Here is a 20,409-nt window from a genome sequence, read left to right as displayed (position 1 = left end):
TAGAGGGTTAAAAAACACCGAATGTGTTTCAAAGTTATATTGAATCAATAGTACGTATAAGATATTAATGCGATTGCACACACTTGGAGTACTAAAGCCTTTCCAATTTGTTATATAATTTGATCCTCTTCTTCACTTGATTCAACATAATTGTTATATTAACAACGTCAGTAAAGAGGTTGGGTGGGTGGAAAGGGCTTATCGAATTGATTCTGATCCTCTAGTCACGGTCCAAGCACTTCCCCACATCACATGTTATAAGTATATGCATGACGCTTGCCTAACAATAATAATGCTGATTCATCAATTGAGCAAATATTCCTAGTTAAACAACACTCCTACTTTCTATCTCCACTTCCAGATATGGAAACTCCCACTTCCGTCTCCTTCTTTTCTTATTCTCTTTCCCTTGAAAAGCCTATGCAAGGCCACACCCCTTAGCTCTCATCATTTTGTTTAGTAATTCTATTGCGTCTCCTTCTTTTCTTATTCTCTTTCCCTTGAAAAGCCTATGCAAGGCCACACCCCTTAGCTCTCATCATTTTGTTTAGTAATTCTATTGTAAAATAACTAGCAGTACTAGTTGTGGTTTCATACAAGAAGAAGGAAACAAATGGGTCGCGGAAAGATCGAGATTAAGAGGATTGAGAACCCTACCAACAGACAGGTTACTTACTCTAAACGAAGAAATGGTATTTTTAAGAAAGCACAAGAAATTACAGTTCTCTGTGATGCTAAGGTTTCTCTAATCATGTTTTCTAACACTGGCAAATTTCATGAGTTCGTTAGCTCTACCACAACGTATGCTAACAGATCCATCACTCTTTCTATTTTTATGTGCATGTCAAACCCTAACGAAAATCTTTAATTTTCTTGTTGATTAGGACCAAAAATATCTTTGATCAATACCAGAACACTCTTGGAATTGACCTATGGAGAACGCACTACGAGGTCAGTACTACCATCTTACAAGATATTGTATTTGATTTATACATATATATGTGAGGTTTAGAAGATTTTTTCGTTGCAATTAAGTTTTATGTGTTATGTTTTTTTGCAGAGAATGCAAGAGACCTACAAGAAACTGAAAGATGTCAATGATAAGCTAAGGAAGCAGATCAGGTAACTCCTAAATTCTTTCTTAGTTATGTCTTTTGTCATGGTATTTAATTATGATTTTTGAGTTAATAAATTAGAGTAAAGTTGATAAGGGTATATGTACGTATTTAAAGGCAAAGGATTGGTGAAGATTTAGACGATCTAAGCATAGATGAACTGAGCAGTCTTGAGCAAAAGGTGACCGCTGCAGCTGATGCCGTCCGTGAAAGAAAGGTTGGATCTTTTTAGACCTGTTAATGGACCTCTTTTTTTTGTAAGCTTCTGTCTCGGTTTGGGTGTTAGATGTTTAATCTGTGCTAACATTTGTAATTTCATTGTTGTTTACAGTACCATGTGATCAAAACTCAGACTGACACATACAAGAAGAAGGTCAAAACTAAACAGATTATTTTTGTTTCTTTAAGTTACCCACATTCAGTTATTTCACTATTTTTTTTTTCTTGTGATCAAATTGGCAGCTAAAAAGCTTGGAGGAAAGACATGGAAACATCCTGCTCAACTTTGTAAGACTCTTCACTTTATTGTTTTATTTCCTTTCTTGATAGTGTATATAGGGCAACTTGATTATCATTTTTGTTAAATTTTAATTACATTTTGGAAATAAAGGAAGCAAAATATGAGGATCCAAATCTAAATTACGGATTAGTTGATGATGGAGATTATCAATCAGCAACGGCACTATCAAATGGAGCACCTAACCTGTACGCTTTTCGCCTGTACAATGCTAACTTCCCTCAAGGAGGAGGAGGAGGAGGAGGATTTGGCCCCAACAATCTCAGCCTTGGTTGATTATATATCATAAGAAGTTGTATTTATAATCTCTTCTTCAGGCGATTATAATAATCTCCAGGTTTGTTTTAATTAGATTGGGTTATGAAATAATCAAGAACTGGATTTCTAATCTCAGCCCTTTTTATGTAATATCCTAGTGTGCTAATAATTATGACAGAACACTCAAGCTTTTATTGCCTTATTTATTTTATCACGTTTACCATTTATGAAGAAATATTCTGTTTGATTGATGAACTCAATTAACTTGTATAAAAAGAATGAAATGATTTACGTTCATATAATATCACAGTACAGTACACTATATGATTCAAGGCTTATTACCTAAGGAAATATCAAAATCATCATGTTAATTATACTCATTAGAATTCATGTTTAAAGGGAGGTAAGTGGTGAATTTTCCAACTTTTTGGAAGGAGGTTATTGATGGTTCTCATACTTTGGAGGTTTTGTTCATAGTATTTTCTTAAACTTGAGAGGAGGCAAGATATAATTACTATAAACTCTACTCGCACATAGTGTTTTATAACTTTTTGTTGCATAATTCTGAAACTAACTATTTAAGGGATATGAGGCGAAGTTCTTTGCTTTACGTAGTGCTCAAATTTAGTATAAAATATATAGTATTAGCTTTGTCAAATCACATGGATTTATTGAATAGAAGACATGCTAAATGGGAATTGACTAGAAAAAGACATCCATCCTTTGTCTAAATATTCTAAGAATTTTTACCTTATTCAATCTCCTACTCTAATAAAACTCACATTTACTAAGCTTAAACAATCTCCTTAATGACATTTGAAAACCATTTAGGATGTTAATAGTCTACAAATCTTGGTTCCTTCGCAGATAACTCTTCAAGTCCATGAATTGTGTATATTGGTTTATTCTAACTACCATGGAATGACTTGATAGTAAAAGAATAAAAAAAATTTCATAAGTTGAGTCTCCTAGACCCTAATAAAGATGGTCATTGGAGCTCTGATCTGATCAACAGTTTTAAGATTCCAGAGATTAATTAAAATGCGTACAAATTGGTTAGAAAACCCAATAATTAGAAAAAAAAAAAAAAATCTTGCTTTGTTCTACTACACTACTCCTTGAGTTGACACATTGTGGCAAAAAATTTAGCTTGGTTGGAGGTTGTAGCCATATAACTTTTGATGACAGCCCAATTTTGGTTTAAAAAACTTTCCTCACATTTCCTGTCGTTGCTTTTTGCTGGTAGTAGGTTCTCGGACAAGCAGAAGAAGCCTGCAAAACAGCATCTGCATATCAAATAACCCAACTCACGCAAAAATCCGCATAACAATTCATCTGTCCAAAATGTATTATATTTAAAAATTAGGATGTAAATTGGATTTTATTTCAGTACAAAATATATAAATCTGAAGGAATATTATCATATCCTGCGAGGTCTAATCAGTGTTGAATCAATTGTAAAAAAGTNAGCTTGGTTGGAGGTTGAAGGCATATAACTTTTGATGACGGCCTGTAGTATATCCAATTTTAGTTTAAAAAACTTTCCTCACGTTCCCTGTCGTTGCTTTTTGCTGGTAGTAGGTTCTCGGACAAGCAGAAGAAGCCTGCAAAACAGCATCTGCATATCAAATAACCCAACTCACGCAAAAATCCGCATAACAATTCATCTGTCCAAAATGTATTATATTTAAAAATTAGGATGTAAATTGGATTTTATTTCAGTACAAAATATATAAATCTGAAGGAATATTATCATATCCTGCGAGGTCTAATCAGTGTTGAATCAATTGTAAAAAAGTCGGATCCTGAGCAGATTGCCATATTTTCAAGGCATTCATCAAATTTCATAAAAATGGTTTTTTACTCCATCTCAAATGACAAAGAAGAAGGAATCCTTTCCAATTTTGTTATGATGATACTCATACACATCTCCGTCGTCTAAATGCTTTAATAATAACTTTATTAATATCACCAAAATGGTCATAAGAAAACCTACATACCAACTACTTCTTTTATGGTGGGATGACAAACCTTTAGTGATTGGGATTATTTGTTTTTTCTCAAGGAAAACTGATTATTGGGTTTACCTAATATATATATATACACACTTTATTTTGTACAATAATTTACATTTTAACAATAATTTATTAATATCATCGATGTGACATAAGAAAATCTATATACCAATCTCTCCCTTTTTAATGTGATAACAAATCCTCTAGTAATCAGAATTAGTTATTTTCTTTCACGGGAGAGACAATTATCGGATTTAAAAAAAAAATATATATATATATAATTAATTAATTAATTTAATTTTATCAATCAAATTTATTAATATTGTAATAAATAACAAGAAAACCAAAAATAATTGCTGAATTAGACACTGATAATGAAGAGATAAATCAACTCAATATTTGAACAAAATTGTACTACCAGGCAACTCAATTTATCAAAAATAAAAGTTTCCAAATTAAAATAATTAACGGTATTATACGTATATCAAGTAAGTAGTATATTTTGAATACGATATAGCAAATACGCTTCCAAATCCGTGAATTGAAATGAGGATTCCCTCTGAGGAGCATCTTTTGCTTTAGCTACCGATTCTGTAAAATATCATCTCCTTTTTCAAACTAAAATAATATTTCCTGCTTCACATTCACGAGGTCCACTCAAAATTATTACCCGCGTTTTTAAAAACTCTGCAAATCACTGCCTCAGTGCCTCTCTTCTAGTTGTACTACCTCTCATAATTCACTTTCTTCCACCTCTCTTCTTCAATTCTAAGTTTATTTTCATGGAAACCCCCAATTCCACTCCTATAGATTGAATCATTTTTGGTCCACTTCAGTTTTTGCTGTAAAATCTATCTGACACATGGCAGCTTATGCCGCTTCAGTGTCTTCATGGATCCCTGAAGATGACATCCTGTTAAAGAACGCTGTAGAGGTACTTCATTTTTTGTTTAACTTCTAAATTACTCTGCATATTTTAGTAGAAAAAAACCCTAGGTTTATTCTTGACAAACACATTGATTAGCTATTAGGAAATCGAATCTACGGTTGATATAATTTTGAATTTTCCGTGTAATTTTGTGTTGATATTACCGTTGCAACTGAAATTTTGGTTATGTTACTGTCACCTGTTTTCACCTTAGTCATAATGTTTATACTGTGTGAATACCATTAAGTTTCTTTAAAGCGATTATGGTTCGAAGACTGCGTTTGCCGGCATGGATTTCTGTAACTGAAATGTGTTGAGATGAAATTGGAAGTGGTGTTCTTCAGAAACACTTAGGTGGCGTCCCAATTTCATTCTGTTTCAGAATTTTGCTCCTATTTAAGTTACCAGAACAGGTTTCTTGTAATAAACAGCGTCACACTATTTTATGTTTAATGTTAGTACTGTGGTGCCTATATTGCTAAATAGCTGTTCCATTAATGTACACCTCCCAGTGATGTAGCAAAACCCTCAATTCCTAAGCTTCCACTAAACACTTGGTTACCGGAGCTAGTATAGTATAGTGTAACCAATAATCAAACACCTTGTGGATGGCTTTGCACCTCGGGACATTTTCTGTTGCTATTTCTGCATAAAGCATATACTTAATGTTAGGATAAATCTTTAATTCACTGATACATTTCTTTTGCTACTTCAGGCAGGTGCTTCTCTGGAAGCACTTGCTAAAGGCGCAGTNGATAAATCAACTCAATATTTGAACAAAATTGTACTACCAGGCAACTCAATTTATCAAAAATAAAAGTTTCCAAATTAAAATAATTAACGGTATTATACGTATATCAAGTAAGTAGTATATTTTGAATACGATATAGCAAATACGCTTCCAAATCCGTGAATTGAAATGAGGATTCCCTCTGAGGAGCATCTTTTGCTTTAGCTACCGATTCTGTAAAATATCATCTCCTTTTTCAAACTAAAATAATATTAATTTCCTGCTTCACATTCACGAGGTCCACTCAAAATTATTACCCGCGTTTTTAAGAACTCTGCAAATCACTGCCTCAGTGCCTCTCTTCTAGTTGTACTACCTCTCATAATTCACTTTCTTCCACCTCTCTTCTTCAATTCTAAGTTTATTTTCATGGAAACCCCCAATTCCACTCCTATAGATTGAATCATTTTTGGTCCACTTCAGTTTTTGCTGTAAAATCTATCTGACACATGGCAGCTTATGCCGCTTCAGTGTCTTCATGGATCCCTGAAGATGACATCCTGTTAAAGAACGCTGTAGAGGTACTTCATTTTTTGTTTAACTTCTAAATTACTCTGCATATTTTAGTAGAAAAAACCCTAGGTTTATTCTTGACAAACACATTGATTAGCTATTAGGAAATCGAATCTACGGTTGATATAATTTTGAATTTTCCGTGTAATTTTGTGTTGATATTACCGTTGCAACTGAAATTTTGGTTATGTTACTGTCACCTGTTTTCACCTTAGTCATAATGTTTATACTGTGTGAATACAATTAAGTTTCTTTAAAGCGATTATGGTTCGAAGACTGCGTTTGCCGGCATGGATTTCTGTAACTGAAATGTGTTAGGATGAAATTGGAAGTGGTGTTCTTCAGAAACACTTAGGTGGCGTCCCAATTTCATTCTGTTTCAGAATTTTGCTCCTATTTAAGTTACCAGAACAGGTTTCTTGTAATAAACAGCGTCACACTATTTTATGTTTAATGTTAGTACTGTGGTGCCTATATTGCTAAATAGCTGTTCCATTAATGTACACCTCCCAGTGATGTAGCAAAACCCTCAATTCCTAAGCTTCCACTAAACACTTGGTTACCGGAGCTAGTATAGTATAGTGTAACCAATAATCAAACACCTTGTGGATGGCTTTGCACCTCGGGACATTTTCTGTTGCTATTTCTGCATAAAGCATATACTTAATGTTAGGATAAATCTTTAATTCACTGATACATTTCTTTTGCTACTTCAGGCAGGTGCTTCTCTGGAAGCACTTGCTAAAGGCGCAGTGAGATTTTCCCGCAAGTTTTCCATAGCAGAATTGCAACATCGGTGGCATTCTCTCCTCTATGACCCTGTTATTGCAGCAGAAGCTGCTGCTCATATGGCAGAGTTTGAATTTTCTGCTGCTAATAATCAAGCAAAGTCACTTAGGTCGGGTGCTGCTGGGGACCATTCAGGAGCTCCTCCAAAAAGGAAAGCCGAGAGTGTTCGAAGACTGTATTATGCCTTGCGGAAAAGAACTTGTATCCAGTATTTGAACTCTCCTAAACTTGGTTTTTTGGCTTCACCAAAGATGAGTGATGGTATTGGAGATGGTACTGCTTATCAAGAGCATGCAAGCTTTCAATATGATACTCCAGTTGAAAGTTCCATGCTTGGAGATTCTGTCCAGAACTGTTTTGAGTTACAGGAAATGGATATAGATTACTTGCATCACAGACCACAAGATAATAATTTCATTAAAGATTCAGTAGGGCATCCCATTTATGAGCAGGAAAATGTGCATGAAGATTCAGCACATAATCTGGGAGAGAGATTGATTGGCTTTGAAAATTGCCCAGTTGTTGAGGGAATGAAACCCTCAGAGGCATTGATAGAAAATGATGCTCCTTTTCATGTATTGGGATATTCATCTCCACAGACTAGGACACCTCTCTGGAAAACAATGGAGTTTATTCCACCACCTGCAATGCCTATCAATATGAGCCATGGAGGTGAAGGTCAGAGTTCAGTAGAGACATATATACTTCCAGATGACATGAATGAGAGGAGAATAGTTTTACCTACCAACCCAGAATTTGATTTAGTGGATCTTTCAGACTCTCTTTTAAACTTTGGGAATGAAGAGGAGCTTCATTTCATTGATGCAGACGAGAAAAACTCAATTGACAAGTCTTGCCATGATAACTTTAATCCAATAGTATTGAGTTCTCCTCATGACATCCATAGAGATGATGTACCTGATGTTAAAGAACCTCATACATGCCTTGCGATGCCTGATGGTTCAAATCTTGCAGAACTGGGGGTTATTGCTGAACAATCAAGTATGAGTCATGGCAATCAACATAATATTTTTTGTTCAGAAGTTAATGTACCATCATCTATGTCAATACCCAATCCTCCATCTCATGACCTGCTGGATGGGGAGATATTCTGCACATTGAACAGTGAGGACACAGAAATTCCTTGCAATGATGATTTTATCCCAAGTAAAGTAGTTGCTTCTTTGGCTTCGCAAACAAGTTATAAAGGGGCAATTGAACTGGCTTCTTCCTTTGATGCTCATAAGGATCGTGAACAAAAGCTAGGAAGAATGAAGAAACACAACAGTTCTACACAATATTTTACTGCTTCCCGCACAAGAGTATCAGACATGTTTCCAGGACCCAAGCACAACCCTCGACTTTGTAGTACAGGAGTCAAATCCAAGTCTACTGATGTTGACAGTCTTAATAGTATCTCCAAACAGGCTAACAATGCTCATGAAGATATTATCCACTACAGATCAGCACTTTCAGCCCAAACATCTCTTACCCGTGCAAGACTGAAGGAAAAGTCGCAACATGCAAGTTCTGCTTCAGATGTATTGTTACATGCAAAATCTAGTTCCAGTAGAAACAAAATTCCTGAACCAGAAGCAAACCCCTCAACCTTAGATCCAGAAGCCAGGCTGGATGAAGAAGAATATGAGAGTGATGATCACATTCCAGACTTTTCCGATATTGAATCAATGGTAAATCTTACAATTATTGGGGGGATTAATATTTTTTCCTCCTTTATTTATTTATTTATTTATTTTTGTCAGTTTTGACATTTTGTAATGTTTTATGTTTCCTCTCAGATACTGGATTTGGATTTGTGTCCAGAAAATCTTGATACATGTTTTAGTACAGAAGGTGACTCATCTAGAGTTCAGTTCTATTATCAATTTATGATATATTATTCTGCTTCTGCCTAACCTTTTTCAATATGCAGTAATATATTGTTATGAACTCCACAGTTTTAACACTCACACACTTGATTATAATATATGGCCTTATTGTGGTTTTTATTTCCAAATGGTCATGTTCTTCAATGCAGAGAATGACAGTGTAATACATGTGACATTGTGGCTGCAAACATAGTAATTTTGAGTTGATTTTCTTTCCTTCAAATTTCCAGTGTCAAGGTATCAACATGACGATACTAAGAGGACAATCATTAGATTGGAGCAATGTGCTCAATCTTGTGTGCAAAGAGCAATTGGATACCAAGGGGCACTTGCCCTCCTGTAAGGACGCCATTTGAAGCAGTATATTAAGGAAACTGAGGTAAATTCTTCTAATTTTCACCTTTTCTTGCTCAATTGTATAATTCAAGGATGGTCTAACTTAGGAATAAAACATTTGTTTTAGATATAGTTATATCTTGTTCTTTATATCTCTTTGTAGTTTAATCATTTGGCAATAAATGATTCTTGAGATTGCAAGTGGAAATTCATTAGTTAGGAGGTTAGTGACATGATGATCTAGATTGAACATTTAATTGATTTGATTATGATGTGTTTTTGAATATGCCTCAACAGTTCCAGCAGTGACTGTACTAGAACCACAAGAAGATAGGAACTTCAATACTAGTCTTGCAAGGAGCAAGATGGAAGCAGTCTAGGTTATATTTACTGAATGATCTGCCTATACAATTTCATGTTTTTACTTCCTACTGACTAGAGTAAAGTTTAAGCCTGTTTACTCTTTTCTATTTGTTATTTTGCATTTTAAAATTGAATTCTGCTTAGTTTGCCAATCGATTAACATTTTTAGTAATGTAGGAGTCTTTAAATTCAAGTTGTAAATAAAAAAAGTTGACTAGTCAAAATTTAACACCATGACATTGGCAACATTGGCATGTTATCTGTTACATACACTTCTGTATTTTTCTATTCCTGCATTTAATAGCAATATTAAAGCAAAATTTTCCTTCTTAAAGTGCAACCTCTTTTCAACTCTGTAGGTCATACTTGGCAGGGCAACAGATGATGTTGATGTAGATATTGACTTGGGAAGAGAAGGACGTGCCAACAAAATATCTAGACGACAGGTTGTAGTTCTTTTAATTTGATTATATGCCAAATTTCAATTTTTATTGGTTGCAAAGACTTGAGCGATATTGTTGATTGGTACTTAGAGAAGCATAGCAATTTTTAATTAATTTAATGGACATGATGCACATGGATATGGTTCTATTTGTAAGAGACCACTATATTATCTGATCAACATATTTCAATAGATTTTGGGGACAAAATGCTGCTTAGATGGTTACTAAATACTTGCTTTAGCTTCTTGGATATCCTATGTTCACTCTATACTGTTGAATCGGTTTCTGCTAGGCACTGATAAAGATGGAAGAAGATGGCTCCTTCATTTTGAGAAATCTTGGTCGGAGTTCTATATTTTTGAATGGCAAAGAAATTACTACTGGCCAGGGTTTCGGTCTAAGTCCAAGTACTTTGATTCAGGTATGTTGATTCCATCTTCATAGATTGTGTCATTATGCTGCCCATGTATCTCACAGATTATATATATGCTGTTTATTCCAGTTTATGATTACTATAAGTGTACATCTTTTAATGCCTTGACAATGCAATATATAAATGGCAAAGGGTGTATTTGCAGATCACAGAATTGTCATTCATGTTTGAAATAAATCAAGAAAATGTAAGGCGATATCTGGCTGCCGTCACGAGAAGAAACCAAGAAAAGAATGCCAATTTTGAATGGTCTAAAGATAGGGTTCCATGATTTGTGAAAGGCAGAATTAGTGGGTTGCATTTCTTAGTAGTAGTTTCTCTAAAATACTAATTGGACTCTTGGTAGAATTAACAGATATGGTAGGGACATGGCATCTGTGTGTAGGTCAATTGGTGTATAGAATTGTAGAAGGCACTTGATGCTATAATATTAAAGAAGGAATGTAAAGATGTTTGTATCTATTGTGCAGGTTTATGGCTCCCCTTAAAAAATATAGAAAAGAATAGTGAGGGAGATAATATATAGCTTATAGCTTATTATGAATCGTTTTTTCTTTTATATTTATTTTTTTATAATATATATCCACTATTTTAATTTACTAATTCAGATGTTTGTAATTGTGGCCTACCCATGAGAAAGAGGTTTAATTTTAATCTTGTTCTTGCTAGGATATTCAGTTTTGTTGCCGCTTGGGCATAAACAAATTTAGAAACTTTAATGTGTCAGATTTTTGTAGAGCTGGCTCGTCAGATACCTAACGTTTCAAACTGTTTCTGCTGTTAATAGCCGTTGCTACTGGATCTCAATTATACTATACTACTTCTAGAAGGTGGTCAAGTCTTACACAACAATAATGCTAGTTTGTTGCGACCATCACTCAATCTCACAATCATCTCTCACAACCCTCGATTAAGCTTGCAATTGGTCAAGTAGGACTCATAACAAGCAGACAAGACCCATTTTGCTAATTGACCAATTGCAAATTGTTATCGAGAGTTATGAAAGAGAATTGTGAGATTGAGTTGTGGACCTAACATTACTCTTTACAATTATACTACCTTACTAGTTCAATTCTCATTTTCTTTGCTCCACTTGTCCAATTAGTGGGTAATGTATTTGTGTATGGCCACATCATATAAGTGGTGTATATCAAGTGCATTCTAAACTCTTAAGTTTAAAGGATGAAAAGGAGGAAATTTGTTAAAGTATGGATTTGATACTAATTCACCCAACCTCTGCATCTAGTTCCTATAAAAAATGTTTCCATTTCTACGCCTTTACAGTTGCCTTTTGTTGTAAGAAAGATGAATAATTTATAGTAATTTAATGTTAATGCATATAGAATATTGTTGTTAAACTTTCTTATGTTTTTAGATTAATAGAATAATGGCTCTAACCATTAAACAACCCAACAAACCACCAGGGGACCCAAAACAAAGAAAAACTGAGCCCAAAAATGAACAACTTAATCGATTTTTTTTGGGTGTACCTAATTATGAGAATCTACATGCTGGAAATGATGAGACTTTCGAAAGTTTTGTTAGCAATTAGCAATAATATATGTAAAAAAATATAATACAACCACCAACTTTTACATAAGAACCAGATGCCATTATTCATCAACTTTGAAGATGTTGTAACGACTGTATCTGTAGAAGGTGTAATATATGCTGGCATTTGATTCTAATGGCCACCTTCATTTCCCTTTGCCGCCTCATGAAACTTTTAATTGGGTCTGCTGTTAATTACTATTTCAGGATTTGCATATCAAAATTAAAGGCCAAAACTTTCATATACAGTTTGCTCCATCCATTGGGACAAGTGTTTTGAAGTTTTTATCACATATTTCCCTACGCTCTGCGACATCGTACATAGACCCCAACTAATTCCCATGTGAAATTAATGTAAAGCTACAATTTTTTGACCAATAAGACGACTGATATTATTGCTCTACTTTTTAATAAGCTAGATATTGTTTCAGTAAATACTCAACACTTCTCTTTTTCTTCATTGATGGATCTCAAATAGCCTGCTATATATGATGATTGAAATGTTGAGCCCTAGAGTCGATATTCCAATTTCAAAGTAATAAAATAAAGCTCTTGTTTCCCAAGTGCTTGGAGCGATTAATTAGCTCCATTTTCACTCTGTTTTATGGGTCTATGGTGGATGATAAACAACGATGACACCTCAACAGAAAGCAATTGACCTGACACCTGAGCCAATACAACAGACGTACTAGCTCAATAATTCAAGGTGTCGCTAATATATGCAACTTCATCTCTCTCTCTCTCACTCTTGAAGCATATACGTACGTTCAAATTTAAATTCGGAGCATTATATAAGGTTCTGACACTTGCCCGTGAAACCACTCACAAAAAGATCTCTGACCCAAACTGAGTTGAAGTGGCAACACAACCCATTTCTCTTTGTCTTCCCCACTTGTACTAGATCCTCTCACCCCCATAAACGGATGGTCCTGATTCTCTCTTTTTCTGCAACTAGTTTCCTTATCTCAAACACTCTCACAGTCACTGACAAAATTCCATTCAATTTTATTTTCCGTGTGGAAATAATCTAATGGCTTCTCTAAGTTTCTCTGTGTCTTCTCTACTTCTGTTAATAGCCTCAGTTGCATGGCCGTTGGTCATTGTTGAGTCAAAGACCTACTGGGCAGACGTTGAGGTTCTGAAAGAGCTAAAGAACTCGCTCGACCCCAAATCAGTGACTCCTGGTTCATGCTTGAGCTCGTGGGACTTCTCTGTTGATCCATGCGACAACCTTTTCAGTGAGAAATTCACTTGTGGGTTCAGGTGCGACCTTGTAGTTTCCAAGTTGAGCCGGGTCACTGAGCTCAGTCTTGACCAAGCGGGTTACTCTGGTTCATTGTCTTCGGTTTCTTGGAACCTTCCTTGTTTAGAAACACTCGACCTCTCAAACAACTATTTCTCAGGGTTTATTCCTGACTCGTTATCCAATCTGACTCGGCTGATTCGACTCGGCCTGTCAAGAAACGTGTTTTCTGGTGCAATACCCGCCTCGATTGGGTCACTCTCTAGCTTAGAAGAGCTTTACCTTGATAACAACAACATTGAAGGCAGAATTCCTGCGAGTTTCAATGGTTTGTCTAGCTTGAAAAGGCTCGAAATACAATCAAACAAGTTCACCGGTGAGTTTCCTGAGCTGGGTTCTCTCAAAAACCTTTATTTTTTAGACGCGAGCGACAATGCAATATCTGGACAAGTACCAGCAACACTACCAAGTTCTCTGGTTCAAATCTCAATGAGAAACAACAAGTTAGAAGGAACAATACCAGAAAGTTTCAAATATTTGACTTCTTTGCAGGTGATGGATCTAAGTAACAACAAACTCAGTGGCTCAGTGCCTTTATTTATTTTTAACCATCCTTCTCTTCAACAACTCACTCTCTCATTTAACCATTTCACCTCCCTACAATCACCCAGTATCTTAACCACCGTTCAAAGCCAGCTCATAGCCGTCGACTTAAGCAACAACGAGCTTCAAGGTTTACTTCCTTTGTTCTTGGGTTTAATGCCAACTCTTTCTGCATTATCTCTAGAAAACAACCAGTTCACCGGTATGATACCAAGCCAGTACGCGATAAAGGTAGTTATACCCGGATCTGGAGTGGCTCCATTTGAGAGGCTATTGCTTGGAGGAAACTACTTGTTTGGACCCATACCCGGTCTGTTAATGGGGCTCCAACCGGGTTCTGCTAATATCAGGTTGGCCGATAATTGCTTGTACCGGTGTTCATTTTCTTTCTTCTTTTGTCAAGGTGGTGATCAGAAGTCCTAGTCGGAGTGTAAACGATTTATCCCTGGAATTCCTTAAAAGAAAATGTAATTAATTAATTATGTTATATTATGTTGTATTTTTGTGTTGTTCTAAAATAGAAATGGCGTTTATTATTGAAAAATGAAAATCTTTGGAATTAAATAAGAATGGCATTGAGAACTGGTATTGTAAGCAATGATGAAAAGGACCTGACCAAAGGCCATCGAGGATACTACTACTAGATGTAGATGACGTGAGTTAATGGAACGTGTGGTAAACGCGCTTCAACATGCCCAAATCTAGGACCCTTCATTTTCCCATTTTGGGTTATGATGACGAACGTGATGCTGACACGTAATTATACGCATTTCCCTCCACCTTCGACGCATCTTTTAGAAAAATATATTTATACGTTTAATAAATTAAATAGAATGTATAATATTATATTTACACTATTTTATAATATCATGATATAATATATGTTATAATTATATAAATTTTATTATAATATTAAAAATTAAAAATAATTAAAAATTTATTTAATTATGACATATATCACACCATAACATAATAAAAATTGTATAAAAAAATTAATCCATTATGATTACTTGTTAAGATGATATTTATCCGCAGGCTGATTTTATTTCCGCTTTCGCTTTTAATTTGCCGTAAAATGAAGCCAAAATTTTATACACTACTCTATTTCTAGGGAAAAAGACAATTTAAATATGATAATGGTAATGAGCTATGTTTTCTTATTTCCAGGAAAATTTTGGCAGCCTTGCCCTTGAGGTTGGCAGTATATGTTTGTGACATTGTGAGGCGATTATGCGGTTTGAGTAGTTGTTCCCTGCAAATATCCAGCATCATGGCTCACAATTTTTCTGGATTCCAGGTCACAAAGCTTCCAATAAATATGAAGAGGTCCCTACTGGGTCCATCAGTAATTGGGCTGGGCCTTGTTCAGATAAAGATTCAGTTCAGGCCATTATTGAAATATTTTTCAAGTGTTTTCCAAAAGGATTTTAAAAAGAATATTCATATTATTGGATATTAAAAAGTAGAAAATAAATAAAAAGAAACACAATCGAAATTCTTGATACAAGATTTTGCACCAACTAGAGCGATCTGATTGACCTTGACGGAATCGGAACCGATGTGTGTGTGATTACGGGTAACCAACAATGTAATGAATTAAAAGTAATAAAGTAAATGACACAAAGAGTTTTTAAAGTGGTTCGGCGAGTTATACTCTTGAGCCTATGTCCACTGTTTTTATATTTGCTGTGAGAGCTTACAATAATAATCTTAGAACAATTTGCTAACCATTTTCTCATCGTTGGAAGGGGTTTATATACAGATTTTGTATAAAGGAAAGAGCGAAAATAAAGGGATTACAATTAAGATTGAAATGTAACTCTAATATTCTCGCGGTTGAGTGTTGAGATTGCGTCAAGATTGTTGTCGATATGATCCATTCCAAGATATCGGGGATATAAGGTTATCTATGAGCTGGTTGAATAATTGTCGAGATTGGTCATGACTAGCTTATGCTGGAGTCGAGCTACATCTCGACGAGCTTATGCTGGGTCAGACAATCGATTGAGTCAAGCTGATTCTGAATCGGGCTATAACCTCTCTAACCTTTGACTTTTCTAAGTTTGATGGAAAAATCACACACAACATCTGCCCTTAGTGTTCGGTGTTCGTTTCGAGCTTCGAAGACTGTTGCTCGATTTGATATCAAGCTCAAGCTTCATTGGTTGTGCGCTGAATGCAGATCTGATCAACTTTCATGAGTCGGACTCATCTCCGATCAACATACTCAACACTTGGCTTTTCCTCTACTGTGATATTCTTGACAAACTCGAAATTTGAAATGAAAGGCATATGTGTAACTTCCATGCGGTCATGTCGCATTAAATACAGCAGCCTTTGGCAGTTACTTTTCGTCGTGCATGGGTGACTATAGCTGCCCATGCGCGAAGTCGAGGCGATGTCCGATGACGGTTATGATTGTGGCAGTCTGTCGGTTGATCGACCCTCGCGGATGATTGACACATGGCCACGTCCAATAGTCAGGATTGCTCGACGAATGGAGGGTTGAGATTCGCTATAGATCGAGGCCTATGGTCCAAATCTTGTCCCTTCATCTCCCATGAAAACCACTATAAAAGCGGGCAACTTCGTTAGAAATCCTACACACTTTGCAAAGTTTCCAGATTTCTTTGCTTACTTTGTCGCTACTCTTTCGATTTTACGGTGCTTTTTCGGTAAGTTTCTTCCATCTTTACACTTTGATAAGGCTTATTTTCCCTCATTTACTTATTTTTACACCTTTGGCGGTTGAGGGTAGTCATTGCCGTGGTTACATTAAGCTTTTTAGGGCTTTTTTTAGTGTGCTTCCGTCGGTTCTGGGTTTAAGGAGGGTTTAAGGAGGTAGCTATTGGATTCTTGGTAGTTCGCTTGTGTCTGTTGTTCGACACGAGCTACCCTGGGTGCCTGAACTAAAAGAAAAGTGTGGATAAGTCACCAAATTTTTTAGCTTTGACACTTGTTCGCTTCTATTTCAGGTACCCAGAGGCGAGCTTTCACCATGTCTTCATTGAGTTACCACAACATTGACCGCATGTTTGACTCTCTGGCAAGCTCAATAGTTCTCGGGGATGTAATCCCTAAGGTTTCCAAGGATGTCGTTGTGCAGAGATTGGACTCCGATACGACATGCTTTTCTAATCATGCTTCCATGGAGATTTCTCAGTTGAAGAAATCTCCAGCCCATAGGCCCTAGAAGGAACCACATTCCTCGATTGGGGCGAAGGATATTGAGCGCGTAACTAAAGTTTATGTGCCTCAACTTTCCCTAAGGGCTCCAGGAGACTTCTCTCAGAAAAATCCTCCTGTCGGTCGTGTGGCGGTCCCTGATACTATCTTGAGGTGTGGGATGTCCATTCCCCCTTATTAATTCATCGCCAATGTTTTGGAACAGTTTGGTATCGTTGCCCTTCAACTGTCGACGAGCTCGTACATAATTATAGTAGGCATGTATATAACGTACCAAGTAGCTAACTTGGGCGACCTATCTATAGAGGAGCTCATCCATTTGTATAGATTGAAAAAGAGTCAAGACCAAAAATACTATCTCTCAAAGGCAAGAAAAGTACATTTTAACGATTTGGTCGACGTCCCAAAGGAAGTTTCATACTAGGACTCTCAATAATTTTTTTACGAGGTCGGGGACATCGACATCTTTGCTCTAGAAGCTAATAAGGTTCTGACCCTTAGGTGTGCAAAGAATGTTTCGAAGCTCGACCGTCGAATTAACCAAGTCCTTTTGCTTTGCAGTTAACGTCAAGCAAAACTTTCTTCTTGAAGCGAGTTTAGAGCGGTTTCAGCGTTTTAGCAATCTCTCTTATGACAGGCGCAACGTTGTCTAGCTTATCACGCCTCCTCAGTTGAGAGAGTATGACTTTTGTGCTGGCGACGCCAAATTCAACACCATTTTTGAGAAAGGTAAGTAGTCACTTGCTCATTTTTTTTTGTTTTTTTGGCTCTATTAGGTCGTCGACTATTTGCTTCTCCTTTCACAGATATGTGGGTCGAAAAACCCAAGGACCCAAAGAAGAAGACGATAGCACCTAGGACTGCCAAGAAACTTCTAGTCGCTCTGACGAAGAAGTAGCTCGTTGATATTGTCAGGAAGCTTGGGTAGGGTGCCTTGCACCCGGTCTTCAAGTGCAACGGTGGCGAGCTTGGGGAAGACCCAAGTGTCAAGAAGCCTTCGACTGCCTTTAAGGCAATTGGGGAAAAGTTTACCCTTGAGCTCCAAGAAAGCCTGACGAAGAAAACCCCTAAGTCTGCTGAAGGCTTAGGGAAGCAAAAGATGCCAAAAAAACATGATGACTCTGGAAAGAAGAAAACGATCAAGCCGAAAGGGGGCTCAAGAAAGCAGAAAGATGCTGAGCAACAAGGTGGCTAAGGCAAAGAGGTTATAGGGCAAGATGGTGGACCGAAGAGAGTTATGACCAAGGACTTGGCAAGAAGTATGTTCCTATGGGTGAAGCTGTCATTCCCGTAGGAAGTAATTCAAGCTGATCTCAACAAGGAGACAAAAAGGTGGACGAGGCAGCTCGGGCTACACTCAGTACAATAATCAATGAGCTCCCCGAGCCAATCGGCTTTGGGGCCTCAGCGGTTAGGGATGCTGTCATCCCGCAGAATTTTGCGGGTCTTAGAGACCCGTCTCCTCACTAGCAGCTTGCTCTAGCATGTAGCTATGTGACTAAGGTATTAACAGTTTGCCTTCTTTGCTTTTTTATATGCTTCTCCTTCTTTTCTGCCGACTTTCCTTTCTTTTCAAGCTTGCGTGGTGACCAAGCTTCTCTTCGATGAGAGTTACCTCACATTGGAGGGTATTCACTTGGGGTGACAAGAGGCGAAGAAGCTGAAGGAGGATGCCTTGGCTAGGGTCAAGGTGGCAGAGAGAGAAAGACTTAAAGTAGGCCAAGCTTGAGTGGCTCAAGGAAAAGGTCAAGGAAATAAAGTTCCTTGACAAAATCAAGGTGAGCAAGACCGCTTGAGCAAAGGTTGAGACCAAAATAGTCGAGGCTGAGAAGAGCTTAGCACAACAGCGGGGTGCCAACAACAAGCTTAATTCTAAGCTTACCTCGGCTCAAAAGGCTATCTCGGACTGGGAGGTCAAGTATAAGAAGGTCTCTCTTAAGCTTACCAAGAAGGTGGAAGGTCGCAAAAGGGTCGAGGCTAAGGTTGGACAACTTAAGCTCGATGTCCAGGAGCTGAACTCGGCCATGACGAGTTGTGCGTAGGAAACTTCAATCTTCCTTGTGCAGAAGCTGTGGGAAGCTCATCCCTCGCTCGACTTTTCCTTCCTTCCAAGGGCTTATTAGAAGGAAGTCGACAAGATGAAGATTGAGGCCTAGGGCATGAAGTACGTTTATTCAAACGACTTCGATTCTGAAGGCGAAGGTGAGGAGGAGAGAGAGGAGAGAGAGGAGAATGCTGATGTTAAGCAAGAGGATGAAGATCTGCCTCCTCTAGCTACACTCCTGCCTATTGATGTTGACCTTCCTCCGGTTGAGCCTCTAAAAGATATGTCGACTCCTACCCCTAAAGAGGCTACCAAGACTCCCGCTGCGGACTATCCTCCTGCCCTATCGGTGATGATCTCCCTGGTCTTGCTGGCAATGATGCCCCTGCTCTTACTGTTTAGATTTTTTCTCTCTTTTTTTTTTTTTTTTTTTTTTTTTTTTTTTTTTTTTTTTTTTTTTTTTTTGAGTTTAGCTTGTAACTAAACTAAATACAATTGATGAAAAAAATTGTTTTGCCTATTTCTGTCGAGCAATGTTTTTATTTCTGCAGAGTCGTTTCAATCGTCTTAATCAAACTTAATCATAGAAAATTCGAATTTGCTCCAAGTTATGCGTAGCTCACTTCTTGAGGAACTTTTCAAACATATAAGAAAATCTTATGTGCGACAACTCTGAGTTTAGACTTGTTATCCGTTTCGAGTTTTGGTCGCCGGTTTATGACCGATTTTCTTTTGACGTGTTTTACTCGAGTTTTTTTTGGTTTAACTTTGTCGATTCGAGGGATTTCTCCCATCACGAGTTGAATTTTGGCGTGGCTTATAAAGCTAAGCTGTCTTTTTCGAACTCTTGACTTTGAGTTTTGGATGTGATCGCATAGGTCGCGATTTTGAATCAACGGATGATAAATGATGAACAAAATAACAATAGATAAAAAGTGACGAACAAAATAGAGTTCATGAATAATACCTCTCTTTTATTGAAAGAAATTTGTCTATAAAAGACCTTACATCGAATAATAAGAAACAAAATATGATTGAAACTTGAGCTACTTATTGTTAATACCTTCACAAATGCTCGATGTTCCATGCTCACAGTATAACTTCACCATTGAAGTGTTCCAGGTGAAAAGTTTCTAATGCGAGCTTTTCAAAGATCCTGAAAGGACCTTCCCATTTGAGCCAAGTGTGTCCAAGTTCGGGTTTTGTATACCTTGAATGACCTTTCTGAGGACTTGGTCGCCCACTCCAAAGTCCCTGTTTTTGACCTTGGAGTTGAAGTATCACCTGGCTCGCTGATGATAGGAGCCTTAGCTGATACTTGGCTTGATGTTTTTCGATTAGATCTGCCCTCAAGCGGAGAAGATCTTCGTTTGTTTCTTCATTAAGGACTTCT

At 36.9% G+C, this 20,409-nt stretch overlaps 2 protein-coding genes and 1 pseudogene across 3 annotated transcripts; all 3 read left to right on the top strand.

Moving 5' to 3' along the window:
* Window positions 1–543: 543 nt before the first annotated feature.
* Window positions 544–1,908, top strand: LOC116118921 (agamous-like MADS-box protein TM6). The gene is made up of 7 exons (XM_031404874.1): window positions 544–801; window positions 885–951; window positions 1,061–1,122; window positions 1,233–1,332; window positions 1,447–1,488; window positions 1,578–1,622; window positions 1,726–1,908. The coding sequence occupies exons 1-7, from the start codon at window positions 614–616 to the stop codon at window positions 1,906–1,908; spliced, it is 687 nt and encodes a 228-aa protein (XP_031260734.1). The 5' UTR covers window positions 544–613.
* A 3,844-nt stretch (window positions 1,909–5,752) lies between these two features.
* Window positions 5,753–9,180, top strand: LOC116118962. 2 transcript variants are annotated; one of them, XM_031404921.1, is made up of 4 exons: window positions 5,753–6,144; window positions 6,853–8,616; window positions 8,725–8,779; window positions 9,045–9,180. In XM_031404921.1, exons 1-4 carry the CDS (start codon window positions 6,073–6,075, stop codon window positions 9,155–9,157), a joined length of 2,004 nt encoding a protein of 667 aa, XP_031260781.1. In that variant the 5' UTR covers window positions 5,753–6,072; the 3' UTR covers window positions 9,158–9,180. The 2 variants fall into 2 exon arrangements, with proteins under 2 accessions (XP_031260781.1, XP_031260782.1); XM_031404922.1 differs by having other exon boundaries at window positions 6,102–6,144; window positions 6,857–8,616.
* Window positions 9,181–12,684: 3,504 nt separating this feature from the next.
* Window positions 12,685–14,245, top strand: LOC116118966 (annotated as a pseudogene).
* Window positions 14,246–20,409: the final 6,164 nt, after the last annotated feature.

Source organism: Pistacia vera, unplaced genomic scaffold (genome assembly GCF_008641045.1).
Source record: "Pistacia vera cultivar Batoury unplaced genomic scaffold, PisVer_v2 Contig866, whole genome shotgun sequence".
Taxonomy (NCBI): Eukaryota; Viridiplantae; Streptophyta; class Magnoliopsida; order Sapindales; family Anacardiaceae; genus Pistacia; species Pistacia vera.
Note: the sequence above shows the minus strand (reverse complement) of the source record. Positions and strands in the feature narration are given on the sequence as shown.